We start from the raw sequence: 13,534 nt of genomic DNA, 5'->3' as shown, positions 1-13,534 counted from the left end.
AGCTACATTACAGTACCTCTATTAAAAATGGCACAAGGGGCGCCTGGGTGGCTCAGTCAGTTAAGTGTCTGCCTTTGCCTCAGGTCAAGATCTGGAGGTCTCAGGATATAGCCCCACATTGGGCTCCCTGCTCAGTGGGGAGCCTGCTTCTCCTTCTCCCTCTGCCCCTCCCACTCATTTGTGTTCTCTCTCAAATAAATGAATAAAATCTTAAAAAAAAAAAGGGGGGGGGGCACAATACTTAAAATGTCCTGTCCTCCAGTTGGAGATAAGAGATGGGTAAATGTTTGAGCTTTCACAATAGGGTCAAGGTAAAATGCATGAGCCAGAAGCTGATACTCTGAAACAAAGCTGCAGGTAGATATTCACAGATTATCAAATGGATGCTGGGGTCAAATCTCTAATTCCTAAAAGCCAGCACAGAACCATCAAGTACACATGATGACGAAAGAACCTGTCATCTTTTTTTTAGTAAAAATATTAAGTGCCTAATATACCCTGTAATATCTTTTCCTACATATTTGGCTGCAAACTCTTTGCATCTTATGTAACAACTGTGTTATTGGATTTTTATAGAAAGAGAACAGAAAGTCTAATCTTTCCTTAAGAAACATCAATAGACGGCAGCCCCGGTGGCTCAGAGGTTTAGGGCCACCTTCAGCCCGGGGTGTGATCCTGGAGACCCGGGATCAAGTCCCACGTCAGGCTCCCTGAATGAGGCCTCTGCCTGTGTCTCTGCCTCTCTCTCTCTCTGTGTCTGTCATGAGTGAATAAATTAAAAATCTTAAAAAGAAAAAAAAAAGAAACATTGATAGAAATCTGCTTTGTATTATTGAGAGTTTACGAAAGTTTTTTTTCAACATCAGATCACATTTTATTATTGGAAAAGACATTTACATTTTTAGGATTTTTGTCAAATAACAATTTATTTTTATTTATTTATTTTTATTTATTTATTTATTTATTTTTATTTAACAATTTATTTAAAAAAAAAAAAAACTCAAAACATGTCCTAGTACGTTCAGTAGCAAAGATCTAGCAGCTTTATAGATATTAAGAAAACCTGCATTATGTTTCCAGTTGGACTAATTAAATCCAGTTGGTTGTACTTAATGGAGCTCTTAAGAATCAAATGCAAAGTAACGTACAGAAAATGAGTTTGAAAATTTCAGAGAATTTTAAGACAGACTTAATTTTTCATGATTTTCCCAAAGCCAGTCATGATATTTATTTAACTTATGGTCTTCAGGGTGTACCTGGAAGAAATATAACACATTAGGAGATAGAGGCCTTATCTAAGTTTGTCAGAAATACATTTTTTAAAGGTATGGGAGGGGAACAATATATCAACAATATGATAGCCCATACCTGAAAATTAGAACCTTCAACCTAACTGTATTCATGAATGCTTAAAATTGTATCTTACATTAAGGTAATCTTTCACAAAATACTTTCCAATTCAGTACTGATCTTCACCATGACATACCACGCAGGGTGGTGATAACATGAGTCAGATATTAATATACCATTTTCCAGAAGGAAGTTATAGACCTGAGAATTACATGGATTACTCAGGTCACAATAAATGGTGGAGCAGGGATGGGTTTCGCCAGACCTGCTGGCTGAATGCTTTAGGGCAAGTCACGGACCAAGAGGGCAGTGTACCAGGCCACCTGGCAGTACCCGCCAGCTGCCAGGACGCCTCCTGGTTAGCCGTGGGCATGGCATACCCAATTGACTGGGTAGCTAAAGTAGGGCCCATTGACCACAAAACCAGTCTGAGACCAGTAGGAGAAATACAACAAGCATACATTCCAAACGCAAACCTGCTGTTTTCCTTCAGTGGTATATTTCTGAAGGCTAGTAGGACTGTGACAGGAGAACCACGTCAGGCTTAGACTATGCATGAATGAGAATAACCGCACAGGGCTAGTGGTCAGTCAGAGGCCAAACCAAGGAGTCTTTATGGAGTTGGGAGTGTCTATGGATCCTCTCTTGCTGTTGCCAATAGCCCCATGCCACCATTTGCCCCTCAAGCTTGGAACAAAACTTGTTGTGATGGTGATAGTACATGTGCCCAAGAAATAGTTTTAGTTATAAGGATGGACTTGTTTTGCCTCCCAGACAAAATGTGTTGGACATACAGCTGAGAGTAGGCCTTACCTGCTTCCACTCATTGATGCAAAAAATTCGGTAAGAGTCATTGCCATATTTGCCAATCCCATGAAGCTCAATCGGATACCTCCACTGCTTTGTTAGATATTCATCTGAAAATACAACACCTCACGTAGCAGGTCAACCTCTAGAAAGATACTTTCCCTAAATATGTGGAGATGCAGAGCTGGATGGTGACAACAGCAGCAAAAAATCTTTCCTAACAACCCCAGTTCTGATGGTTCTTTCTTCTGAATTCCTGCAGCACCCATCTGAATCTCTCACCTGCCACTTATTACCCAATATTATTTTGGGCTGTGCTAACTAGACAAGAGGCAAAGACCTTAAGGTCAAGGGGGCTTTCTGCTTCACTGCTTCCCCTAATCCTGCCAAGATGGCCGCAGTGTTGGGCAAAGATTTATTGCTTGGGTCAATGAAAGACTGTGGTTTGGGGCAAGTGGACTGTTTTTAAATGCCTTCAGTGCTTGAGCTGAATAACCTCTATTAATGTAGTATTCGAGGCCATTAAAGTTTAAGGTGTGGCTCTCTTAAATAGGCACAGTGTATGTTCTTTCCTTTGGGCATAAAGGAAAAGTACCTGAGAACTTGATAATGGTTTTTGCTCGAAGATCGTAGAGACCAAGTGGTTTAAGGAGTTCTGATACATCTCTCCAATCTGCAGTTCTTGCTACTTCAGCAGAAGGGTACTTCTCTAGAAACTCCCAGAGCACAGGGATTGCCATTTTGCCTGGGAAGTAAAAGTAACTGTGATTACAAGCCTCCGGATGGATTGTTTTTAAGTTCAGGTACTTCCTCATCTAGAAATCTCATATAGAGGGTTTTCTTTTTAAACCTCTGATGAGAAGCCATTACCTGAATTGGTGACCACCTTCAGAGTCAAAAGCTAACATTATTGGTTATTTGGCTAATAGGCTAAATCATATAGATACTGAGCCTTGCCTGATTATTAGTTTTCAAATAATCCAGTCATCAGATAACTAGTATAAAAGCATAAAGAATACAAAGTGCCAATGGCATTAAAGAAAGTACTCAATGAAAAAGAAATGCTTTTACACACGGCAGAGGGTGGAGGAATGTTAAGTAACTGGTTTTCACGGCTGACCGAAGAAACTAATTTGCAAGTAGAAAATAAATGCCAATAGTGCTAAAAAGGCTCTGGATGTATCTAGTTTAACCTCTTCATAGGTGAAGAGTTTGAGCGCTGAAAGGAGAAGTCCTTGGCTGAGGTCACATAGAGTCAAACTTAAACTTGAACTCAGACCTCCTAATGAATCCAGTGCTCTTTCTCCCCATTATACTGTCTCTGAAATAAAGATTAAAATAATCTACAAACCTGAGGTCCGATTGAGGAATATGGTAGCAATGAGGAGCTTCCATGGATCGTGGAAAAGTGTTTCTTGCACGAGATTAAAAGGTGACCGGGGAGGTGTCCACTTCTTAAAAGCTTTACGTCGTGGGGGGCTAAGAACTAAACAAACACACCACATCAGAGCTGCACACCTGAAACAGATTTAAAATCTGATTTTCTGATTGGGAAAGGGATACCTTCTTTGTTATATTTGCTGGAAAAATATAGGCTTGTTTTCCTTTTTTCTATTTGTGTCCGTGGAATGGTATCTTCTGAAAAAGAATAATGAACATTGTTTATAGAAGCTATGGCTTAGCCTAGAGAAATATTCAGGGGTGCAAATAACACACTACCTGCCAGGCACTATTCTAAGCACTTTACAAAAATTAACCAGCTCAATCCTACTAATGACCTACAAGCTAGGTACAGTTTACTTTCGCCTCACAGATAAGGACATTGAGTAAAGATAAATTAAGTAACGTGGAAAAAAAAAATTAAGTAACGTGGCCAGGGTTCCACAGCTAGTGTCTGAGCTAAAATTCAAATCCAGGCTTCTGAGTCCATAACTTTAACCACTCTGTTACACTAGTACTCTGTGATTTATGTTCAGAGTTCCTAGTACTGAAAAATTAGAAATAATATGGAATACTTTAAATTATGACACGTTTGTACAATGTGGTCATTAAAACATTTTGAGACTACATCATGCATATTTTCTCCCACTTAACTTTTAAGTGCAAAAACAATATTCTATATATGATCCCAATTAAAAAAAAATACAGAGTGAAATAAACCAAAATGGTATAATGGTTGTTGCTAATCTTTCTTTTCTCCCTTAATTTTCTATATTTTCCAAAATTTCTGCAGTGAATGCTTTTACACTTAACAAAAAAACAAAAAAGGACACAGACGAAACAGAGCTTTCCAAAAAACCTAAGATTTGGACGTTGGAATACTGAGAACATGATCTACTCAGAAGTTCAGTTAATGTAACAAAGACTATTTGACCAGCATTATCAGGCTTCCCAAGTTTCTAAAATCACATTTAATACCCTCCAAAGCCTTACCCTCTAAATTTGAATGTCAGTTAATAATACCTTGCATTTGTATAGTGTGAAGCCATCTTTTTCACTTCTCATTTTACTTTGCAATATTCTTGATATGAAAAACTAGACTGGTGAGGATTATAACCTCTATTTTACAGATAAACAAACTAAGGCTTAGAAATTAAACAATAATCCCAAAACGAGAGTGGGACTGACTACAGATTGGGATAGGCATCCAGCTTTCCAGATAATCAGCTGTCTTTTTTGCTATTCTCGTTCAAACAGGCAAAGCCTAGTAGAAAGGAAAAGAAGAGAATAAAGGAAACTGCTTTTACTAGTTACCTGATAATTTCTTCTGTGGATTCCTATAAATAATTATTAACGAGTGTCTTTTGTTACTAGGAGACTGAAGCTCAGTTTCCCTGGCAATTTCCAACTAAGCCAATGGGAAAGTGTTTACAATTCCACTGGACAAAACTAAGCGTACTTCATCTTGTGTTGAGAACTTCTTTATGTATAGGATGAATAGGATACTTCCATTTTGGTCACAAAAGTATGTTTTTAATATTTTATTTGCCCACTATAAAGCTACACAAACCTCAAAACTCTAAGAAGCTTAAAGTATTTAAAGGACAGACTTGAGTTCTTAAGCAGTTCCTAGGTATATAAGGTCATGTTCCATTAAAGGGAAAGGAATTCCAGTCACAACAAAAACATAAAATCATGAGTGGGACAGAGAACAGGAATCAAGTCTAACCCCTTGCTCCACCAATTTTCCCTGGCTGTCTCCCAACATGACTTTAAGTAAAATTCTTCTTCTTTTTTAAAGGAGTTATTCATTATACCATAATGGCATAATGAATAATACAGGGCTGCTCAAAGGACTTCTTTTTATTTTTTATTCACTGAGGTATTATAAAGGCAAAACTGCTAAGCTCCAAACTCTGTATTAAGAGCATATTACAAATAATAGATGAACTATGTGATTACAGTTTTGAATTATTTAGAGCTCTAAAACACTTTAGAGAAGCATTACATTATAATAGAAGATAAAAATGACTATGATATGTACAAAATGAAATTGGAAGTCATACATCAGGAATAAAAATGGGAGTGGTGCAAAAGAGTAGACACTGAATATTCTCAACCAGTTTATACATTAAAAGGAGTCTTCCTCAAACCTTTTCACAAGTGAAGCCTTTCATTTTTCCTAAAGGCATAATATTATTACTGGTTGGAAAGAAAATGGGAAGAGAAAAAGCACTGTTGAGAAGAGTCCCAGCTGTCACACCAGGGAGAGATGGTAGCAGCTATAAATGGCACACTTCTCCTTAGCTGGGAGTATCAAGGTAGTAGGCAGCCAATTCCCTCTATGTTGTAGCAAAGGGTTTAAAGATTGGTTAAATAAGGTACTAGGATCAATTGGTAGAATGTATTAGATATTTGGTTCTATGTCTTCATTCTGTTCCCACATCCTAACAGTAGAGACATAAAACCTAGTATCTGGAAGTATAAACTTATCACACATTCATTAGCAGCTTTAGTGCTCTGAATACCTTGACATATTTTCACAGAAACAGAATCTTTCTCAGTTTGTGAGCAGCTGTTGTCCATTTCAGAGCCACATTTTAAAATGTCAGTATGCAAATGTTCCTTCCTTTCCCCAACTTCTACTTTTGATTTTATTTCCTCAGATTCTAAAAAGGTTTCCTGACATTTCCTGTTGTGTTCTGCTTCTTCGGTTGAACATAATTTGTTTATAAAGCCAGAAGTTATTTGTTCAAAGCAAAAATTTGATCCTGAACTCAATGATTGTTCTTTTACAAGTCTCTTTTCTTCATTAGACACAGTGAGGGTCTTGTTGCTTGCTCCAGCATCAGAAATGGAGAGTGTTTTATCAAGCCAACTTTCTCGTGCAACAGGTTCACTTTCAGTATCTGCCTTTTTATACTCAGATTTTCTTTTCTTATTACTTTGAGTAGAATCTGGAGGACCCTTCCGGCACCTTGTTTTAGTTTTCTTAATTTGAATTTCTTTCAAAACAGTCACCTTTCCTTTGGACTTTCTAACTTTTCTGGAGTCAACATCATTAACACCTTCGTCTTCTTTAGAATTAGACAGCCTTCTGCTCTTTTGCAATTCCAAACTACCACTTGGTAGAGGAAAGACATCTTTTTTCCACCTGCTTCGTGTCCTGAGGTTCCGGTTTGAACTGTTACTTTCATTTTGCATTTGGCATGTCACGGGTGCTAGCCTGCAGTCTTTATATCTGGACTTGAGGCTGCCCCTTTTAGAAAGAACACTAAAATCAAAATCTTCTGGTGTAAGAGAAGTCTCTTCATTTTTGTGAAGATATTTAGCAAGTGAACTTTTGGATCTGAACTTCAGTCCTTGTGGGCTAGAAAATGATATTAAAGAAAACTTATTGCTAGTAAATAAAAGTGACTTTTAAAAAGAATTGGACCACATTTCAGATTTTAATTAATAATTTCCAAACGTCTCCATGGGTATTTGTCATTTGAATTTTTTTTTTAAAGTGATAAAGTGGTACTTTTAAATAGTTTCCTCTGTGATAGTATAAAATAATTTTACAATTATTTACAAATTTACAAGTTTAAGGGCAACCATTTGCAGTAGAAGATGTATACATGTCCCCAAATCACTTGATATAACTAACTGGTAACACTCAAGGAATAGATTCTATAATAGTTTTTTGGTAAGAATAGAAAAAAGCCAGGGCAGCCTGGGTGGCTCAGCGATTTAGCGCCACCTCCAGCCCGGCACCTGATCCCGGCCTGCTTCTCCCTCTGTCTGTGTCTCTGCATCTCTCTCTCTCTCTCTCTCTGTCTCTCCTGAATAAATAATTTTATTTAAGACTTTATTCTTAAAAAAAAAAAAAAAAAAAAAAAAAAAAGGATAGAAAAAAGCCAAGATTCCTGTGATGCTTTCCTACTACCTATCTAGATAAAATGATCTGGCTGTACTATCTGTACCACCTTGCAATACTCACCTGATAAAATACACATCATATCTTCCTGCTGTTTTCCCTGATAACCTTTGCTTCACAACTCTTTCCCATCCACATGGGACAGTCTTATGGCATTCGGTTATTGTAGTATCACCAGTCTGAGCAGAAACCATGGATGCTTGCAGCAGGGGATTACACTCACTGTTGCTTTTTATCAGCACTTGTTTCTCATCTTCTCCCACTCTTTCTGATCCCAGAGCACCAACTTCTTCACTGAAAAAAACAAAGTCGGAGTGATTAGCTCATTTAAAATTTATTTTCCTCTACTTATTCAATTTCAATCCATGGCAGAGCAGGAACCATATGGACTATTTAGACTACAGGAGAGATTAAAGTCAGCATGTACAGTCTTCTGCTATGTATCTTCCTGTCCTCCAACATGGCTTATTTAGGGTTGGAAGTCTCTGCACAATGAAAAAAGCTCAAGCTATTCCCTAGAAACTTTTTATTGCTGTTAATCACTGAATAGGGCTATTATACATAAATTTCTGGTGACATTTGGCATAAATTTAAAAATATGAACCAACAGGTGAGCTCATAACCTGGGATCAACAGAACTGCTTAAAAGTCAATGAGACACCCTCCTTCTCCCCAAATAAGTGAGGTAAAATTTTTATATATATCTGCAGTCTTCTGGGGGAGAGTGTCTATTACTTTCTTCTTTGGAGGTTGTAACAAAAAGGTAAATACTTTCTGGTTAGAGTCTTCAAATCTCTTCTACTCTCATGATAACCTTGTGTGGTAGGTAGGACAAAAGTTACTCTAATTTTATTAACAAAATTGAGTGACAGGAAGATTTAAGTTACTTGCAAAATTGATAGCAGAACCTGGCTCCACTAAATCTTGGTCTACTACTTCTCCCCCTGTAATATCATTCAAAACTTCAGTAGTATGTATCCTAATCACTAAATCACATTTTGAAAGTTGGATGGGTCTATAGAGATATCTAGCCCAACTTCTTTTCTATGAATAGGGAAACTAAGCAAGAGCTAGTGGCTAGAATTTGAATCACTTCTAATGATTCTAATTCTAGAATTACTTCTTCTGAAGTAATTTGAGGTTAATTTTGGGGAACTGGGTGGATCTTAAGAAATTATGTAGTTCACATTTTAGGAACAAGGAAACTGAAGCCTGGTGAAAACAGGAGAAACTTTAAAAGTCAACAGACTGGGTTTAAATTGCAACTCTATCATTTGCTAGCTATGTGTCCAAGAGCAAGTTCCTTAACCTCTAAATGTCTTCTTGTTGCATCTGTAAAAAGGAGGTAATACTTTTTTTTAAGGTAATTCTGAGGATTAAATTTTGAAAAAAAAAGATAAATCATCTCAGCCCCTTATCCCACATATACAAGTACTGTATTCGAAACAAGACTGTGGCTATCTTTAACTTTTTTTCCCCCCTTTTTAAAGACTTTTCTATTTATTTACTTGGCGGGGGGCGGGAAGCTCAAGCAGGGCCAACAGCAGAGCAGGAAGCCCCATGCGGGGCTCGATCCCAGGACTCTGGAATCATGCCCTGAGCTGAAGGCAGACGCGTGACCCCAACTGAGCCACCGGGCGCCCCTGTAACTCCCTATAGGATCCATTTTGTGGGCACCATGGGCTGCGTAACATGACATCTCCAAGGTCTTCCCAGGATCCTCCAATCCAAGCTGACCTCTCCTTGCTCCCCGAGCACAAAAGCTCCCTCGTCACCCCGGCTAACGAAGGAACTGCACTCCGGGGCTGAACCCCCTGGAAGAGGTCCTGAGCTACAGCCAAAGCTCCGGGTAACTAACCCTGACAGATCTCAAGATCTGTCGAGGCCCACCCGCCTTCTACCCACCCTCCCCCCGCTCCCATTTTACAGATGGTGAAAAGGAGTCCCGAAAGGGACCATCACTTGCCGGAGGTCCCAGGGCCGGTCTGGGGCCAAGCGCTCAGGGGAGGTGACAGAGGGGGCAGCTCCGCAGTCCCCCAGGCTCGCACTCTCCATCCCAGCCATGCCCTTCAAGGGGGCTTCAACGGCAGCAACGGGCCGAGAAGCTGCCACGCCCTCGGAGCACAGTGGACTCAGAAGCAGAACTCCTTCAGTTCAGAGCACTAGGCTGAAACCAAGAGCGGAAGGTGGGGAAGCCCGTCAGGCTCCACCGCGACTCCTCAGCCGCCCCTCAGCCGCCCCTCAGCCGCCCCTCGGCCAGGCCGCCATTTCCACGGTTCAGCCAATCAAATCCTTCGTCGCGGATGACGTACCGCCCCCCGCCCTCTCCGGCCAGTCGCGCGCGCCCTCGTTGCGCAGACTCCTCTTGCGCTCCTTGCGGTCTCGGCTTTTGCGCCTTTCCTAGCCCTGCCTTTTAGGCCTGCGCTCTCGGAATTCGGCCGAGCCCACGAGGCTCACTGCGCATGTGCGTTGCTAGGGGTAGCGCAGGTAACCAAAGGGGCCTGTTGCTGAGGCGGGAGGAGGGGCCTGAGGCGTGAGGGAAGCCGCGATGAGGGCCGTGTTGACGTGGAGGGATAAAGCCGAGCTGTGGTGAGGAGCGGGGTAGTCCGGGAGGCGCGGGAGGCTGAGCGCTGGCGGGGTTGGCGGGAACCATTGCGGGAACCCCCGTGGTTGCCAGAGGCAACGGGCCCGCGGCCTGGGCTGAGGGCCCTGAACCTCGGGTCTGAGCGACTGCAGGGTGGCCCTCCTATCCCTTTGCGGATGGAGAAACTGAGGCCTGGAGAGGGAGCGGCGGGGGTGGGGGTGGGGGCTGTACGACTCGTGAGGCTGTGGCCGGTGGAGGCGATTTTACACTGAATCACAGTCTGGGCCTGTCGGAATCCATCCCGGCTTCATCTTATTTCCCGTGACAAGGTTTCTCAAAAGCGTCACGATTTTTTGCCACATGCATGTAGGACCCAAGCTCTTGGTTACTTGGCGTTTTTCTCCCACGTATCACCGATGTTCACTCAATTGCGATTGTGCACACTTCATGGTTTTACAAGGAAAGAAACTTTATTGCTCCGTATCACTTGCTGTGAGATACATGGACACTCAGAGTTGGGAGAAACAAAAACGGTGGTGATAGGTTGTAGCGCGAGACGGTGGCTGGGACGCCTTTCGGCCTCTGGTGTGTCCCGGAGAGCCGGGCGCTTAGCCAGCGAGGTCCGAGGGGTGCTTGAGGTGAAAAGCATCAGAAGCTTGGAACCAGAATCAAAAGAGAATGACTTTCTCGTCTCAGGAGTCGATGTTAATGTCCTATGTCTTTTTTTTTTTTTTTAAGATTTTATTTATTTATTCATGAGAGAGAGAGAGGTGGAGACACAGGCAGAGGGCGAAGCAGGCTCCCTGCGGGGAACCTGATGTGGGACTCGATCCCAGAACCTGGGGATCATGACTGGAGCCAAAGGCAGAAGCTCAACCCCTGAGCCCCCGGGGTGCCTTTAATGTCCTATTCGATTTTCATCAGTTAAAACCGTCCTACAATGAAACCTTTTAGGAAATTGGATAGTTCTTATTGGATAGTTCCTCTCAACCTGACCTTGAAAATCTTCCTAGCTGATCTTTACAAGCTTCATGATGCAGCCTCTGTTTTGGCCACTGGAATGGGACCTTTGCCATTCCCTCTCTTGTCTTTGCTTAGTCATTTCTGCGTGCAGAAAGCATGCCTTCTTTCCTCCTCTCCTCACATTAAAATCCTGAATATTCTATAGTGCTCCCTTCGATTATGGTTTCTCTCTCGCCTGTGCTCTGCACTAGTAATAGCTAATGCTTACTACACGCCACTTCCTGGGTAAGAACCTCGTGTCTTTTATCTCATTGTCATTCTACAACAGCCCTCTGAGGTAGGTACTGTTCCTCTATTTTACTTAAAAACTGAAGCACAGAGAGACTGAAGCACAGAGAGAGGGTAACTAATTCGCCAAGGTCACACACACAGCAAGTAAGTGGTGGAGCCAGCTTTTTTCTCACTCCAAAGCCAATACTGTTAGCTACTGCCTTAATTTTTCCTCATGTTGGGGATCCCTGGGTGGCTCAGCGGTTTCGCGCCTGCATTTGGCCCAGGGCGTGATCCTGGAGTCCTGGGACCGAGTCCCCGTCGGGCTCCTTGCATGGAGCCTGCTTCTCCCTCTGCCTGTGTCTCTGCCTCTCTCTCTCTCTCTCTCTAGCATAAATAAACAAAAATAAATCCTTAAAAATTTTTTTTCCTCATGTTACAGAGGTTGCAAACCCAAATGCCTGCAAGAAGCAGGTGAGCAATATAATGGAACATGTTTATTTGCATCTTTTTTTTTTTTAAGATTTTATTTATTCATGAGAGACACACAGAGAGAGGGGCAGAGACACAGGCAGAGAGAGAAGCAGGCTCCATGCAGGGAGCCTCATGTGGGACATGATCCCAGGACTCCAGGATCAGGCCCTGGGCCGAAGGCGGCGCTAAACCACTGAGTCACCCTAGCTGCCCCTGTTTATTTGCATCTTAAACTCAAGGAATTGTCTGTCTGTGCTAGGAGTATTCTGTGATTCTACAACCCACTTCTCTTGAAACGAATAGCCCTACCAGTATATCTTTCACTTCTACTTTTATTATTATTATTAAAAATTTTATTTGTTTATTCATGAGAGACACAGAGCACAAGAGAGAGAGGCAGAGACACAGGCAGAGGGAGAAGCAGGCTCCATGCAGGGAGCCTGAGGTGGGACTGGATCCTGGGTCTCCAGGATCACACCCTGGGCTGAAGGTGGCACTAAATTGCTGAGCCACCGGGGCTGCCCCACTTCTACTTTTAATAGAAATTTGGGTTTAAAAAAATTCTTTGGGACGCCTGAGTGGCTCAGTTGGTTTAGTGTCTGACTCTTGATTTCAGCCCAGTTCTTGATCTCAGGGTCCTGAGTTCAAGCCCCATGTTAGACTCCATGCTGGGCATGGAGCCTACTTAAAAAGAAATAATAAAATAAAAAATAAATTAAAAAATTATTTTTACTTTTTTCTTAACTCTATTATGAAAGTACCCACCACAAGCTGCTGACACCTAGCACCTTGAACATTTGACTTTGATGTCAGAGAATAAGAAGGAGTGGCAAGGAGTATGGCAAACTAGAGATCTCATGCTCTGCCAAAAAGGGGCAGCTTCTGCTCAGCTCCTGTCAGTTACTATACTGCAGGAATTTGGCCTGGTGTGCCCAGATCTTCCTGTTTAACCAAAAGCTATGAATTTGGATTTTTATGTGAAATGCCCTAATTTTTAAGTGTTGGCAACTAATCTAAGACCGAAATAAAACACCATGTGGGCCAAACAAAACATTTGCTGGCCAGATACAGCCTGATTTGCTCCCAGTTTTCAACCGCTGGCATAGAATTTTGTTCATTCCTCTCTTGTGGCACTTAGAATCTGTCTAGTTTAAGAGTTATTGTGCATCTGTTTATCCCCGAAGTCTATAAACCCCTTAAAAGCAATGGCTGCTACTTATTCATTGCTTTTTTTTTTTTAAGATTATTTATTTATTTATTTATTTATTTATTTATTTATTTGACCCATAGAGAAAGACAGGCAGAGACACAGGCAGAAGGAGGAGCAGGCTCCATGCAGGGAGCCCAACATGGGACTCGATCCTGGGTCTCCAGGATCACGTCCTGGGCTGAAGGTGACTCTAAACCGCTGAGCCACCCAGGCTGCCCCTGCTTATTCATTTCTAAGTCATACTCCAGATCCTAGACAAATCAGTGTTTGGTGTGACTATTTGATGGATAGATGTATTCATGAATAAGTGAGTGAATGAATAATGAGTGAAGATTGGTTATTTGGGTTTTGGCCCATTATAGGTTTGAAACAACATATAAGATTAGGGACTGTAGGGGTCCTATAGACCAGCAATCCTGATGGCAGCTACATATGCCAGCTGGAAGCCCAGAATAAGATAAAACAAAACAAAACAAAATATTTAAAAATAGGGGATAGTAGAATTGAGAGACTCCAG

At 41.6% G+C, this 13,534-nt stretch overlaps 2 protein-coding genes across 9 annotated transcripts in view; one reads left to right on the top strand and one right to left on the bottom strand.

The window, feature by feature from the left end:
* Window positions 1-849: 849 nt before the first annotated feature.
* MBD4 (methyl-CpG binding domain 4, DNA glycosylase) lies at window positions 850-9,816 on the bottom strand. Of its 5 annotated transcripts, none has more exons than XM_049097657.1 (8): window positions 9,483-9,816; window positions 7,580-7,810; window positions 6,126-6,967; window positions 3,721-3,792; window positions 3,509-3,643; window positions 2,753-2,902; window positions 2,164-2,267; window positions 850-1,256 (listed from the first exon to the last, which is right to left on the bottom strand). In XM_049097657.1, the coding sequence occupies exons 1-8, from the start codon at window positions 9,578-9,580 to the stop codon at window positions 1,179-1,181; spliced, it is 1,710 nt and encodes a 569-aa protein (XP_048953614.1). In that variant the 5' UTR covers window positions 9,581-9,816; the 3' UTR covers window positions 850-1,178. The 5 variants fall into 5 exon arrangements, with proteins under 5 accessions (XP_048953614.1, XP_025305148.1, XP_025305158.1 ...); XM_025449363.3 differs by having other exon boundaries at window positions 3,721-3,795; window positions 9,483-9,814; XM_025449373.3 differs by having other exon boundaries at window positions 3,721-3,795; window positions 7,580-7,805; window positions 9,483-9,811.
* A 64-nt stretch (window positions 9,817-9,880) lies between these two features.
* The window catches only part of IFT122 (intraflagellar transport 122), a 72,001-nt gene continuing 68,347 nt past the window's right edge, over window positions 9,881-13,534 (top strand). For all 4 annotated transcript variants that reach the window (XM_025449341.3, XM_025449333.3, XM_049097655.1 and 1 more), the window contains exon 1: window positions 9,881-10,105. In XM_025449341.3, the coding sequence (XP_025305126.1) occupies window positions 10,065-10,105 (41 nt within the window). In that variant the 5' untranslated portion in view covers window positions 9,881-10,064. The remainder of the gene's footprint in view (window positions 10,106-13,534) is intronic.

Source organism: Canis lupus, chromosome 20 (assembly GCF_003254725.2).
Source record: "Canis lupus dingo isolate Sandy chromosome 20, ASM325472v2, whole genome shotgun sequence".
Classification (NCBI taxonomy): Eukaryota; Metazoa; Chordata; class Mammalia; order Carnivora; family Canidae; genus Canis; species Canis lupus.
Note: the sequence above shows the minus strand (reverse complement) of the source record. Positions and strands in the feature narration are given on the sequence as shown.